Here is a 1585-nt window from a genome sequence, read left to right as displayed (position 1 = left end):
ACCGTCTAACTTAAAAAAAGATACATTTTCTTGACAACATAGAAATAACATATATAATATTCTAGAACAATTTAATTAAGCATTACGTATATATGAGGTGTAAGTTATAATTATTTTAAAAACTTTTAAATTTAACCACAATGATTAGATAGTACGTGTTAACGTTAATTTACTTTCATTTAATTTATAAAAAAGTAACTAATTTTAAAAATAAGAAAAAAGTAACTCAGTAAGTTTTTTATGTTTTTAATCCTATCGCTTTTAACAAAATTTTCATCCTGTTTGGATAAAATTATCTAACAAATCACGCATTACAAGGCAGGCAGTGGCTAAATTAGAACAGGGGAAAGATGAAATGAATGCATATATTCACTCCTTGTTGGTAAAAAACTAAATAAAAATAAAAAAAAAATTTAATTGATAACAGACAAGTCACGGTCCAAAAAAGCAACCTAACGAAACGAAAAATAAAAAAAGTAGGGTCGTTGGATAGGAATATCCAAAGAGCATATGACATAAGGAACGAAGAATATTCGGCGCGAAGATCCCGTCTATGTTATTTCCAAAGCATTCATTCAATCTTCGCAAGCAATAAATACCACCCCCATCCATTCTTTGAATCAAAGCGACAAGAAATAACAAACCTCTCTGCGCAATTTCCCTGCATCACTCTCCTCTCCCCTTCTTTTTTTTTTTTTTTCTTTTTCTTTTTCCCTTTCTATTCTTTCTCTCTCTTAATTCTCTAATGGCTCTCAAGGCCGTTCACGTCTCCGACGTCCCTTCCCTCGATCACGTCACAGAGAATGCCTCTTTGACCGCCTACGCCACCCGCTTCTCCAACGGTATATATTTTCAATATTAATTAATTTTCATAATTAGAAGCATCATTATATTGATTAATTTTATAATGCTATCTGTGTAGTGGAGATGAATCGGAGTGAGTTGAAGATGCCGAAGTTTGTGGTGGTAGGGCACAGGGGACACGGCATGAACCAGTTGCAGTCGTCGGATCGGAGAATGAGAGCCATCAAGGAGAACTCAATCATGTCCTTCAACGCCGCTGCTGCTTTCCCTCTCGATTTCATCGAATTCGACGTTCAGGTACCTCTTTTACTTTCTATTTTTGGTTTTTTCTTTTCTTAATTTCGAAATTAAAAAAAGGAATGGATGAAATTCAACCCTGTGTTCTCGTGTTTTCTTTTTTTTCTCTTTATCTTTCAAACGACGCTCCCTCGCCGCGTTTTTCTCCAATTTAATGCAACACATGCCACTCGTTTTCTTTATTTCCCGTTTTGCCCCTGCATTTTTCGCATCGTGGCATTTCCTGGAAAATAGGCCATATTTATTATTTCTTGTCTTTTCTACAAAGAAACTACTGAAAGAAAAAGACGAATCTACTTTTGTTTGTTTTTTTTCCCTTTTTTTTTTCTTTTCCGTGCGGTGTGGTATGGGTTTTGTGCTCTATCACTTTCTATTATTCAGGTGGATCGGTACTGATTGGCTGCTTGTTTGTTTGTTTGTTTTTGTGTCCCCATTTTTGTGTGGGGATTCTTTTTCTTTTAAAATATAAAAATTTGACTTGGCT

At 34.7% G+C, this 1585-nt stretch overlaps 1 protein-coding gene across 1 annotated transcript in view; it reads left to right on the top strand.

Moving 5' to 3' along the window:
• Window positions 596-1585, top strand: part of LOC107604989 (glycerophosphodiester phosphodiesterase GDPD1, chloroplastic) — a 2900-nt gene continuing 1910 nt past the window's right edge. The window contains exons 1-2 of the mRNA XM_016306721.2: window positions 596-842; window positions 923-1101. Coding sequence (XP_016162207.1) covers window positions 746-842; window positions 923-1101 — 276 coding nt within the window. The 5' untranslated portion in view covers window positions 596-745. The remainder of the gene's footprint in view (window positions 843-922; window positions 1102-1585) is intronic.

The sequence above is a fragment of the Arachis ipaensis genome, chromosome B06, assembly GCF_000816755.2.
Source record: "Arachis ipaensis cultivar K30076 chromosome B06, Araip1.1, whole genome shotgun sequence".
In the NCBI taxonomy this organism is placed as follows: Eukaryota; Viridiplantae; Streptophyta; class Magnoliopsida; order Fabales; family Fabaceae; genus Arachis; species Arachis ipaensis.
Note: the sequence above shows the minus strand (reverse complement) of the source record. Positions and strands in the feature narration are given on the sequence as shown.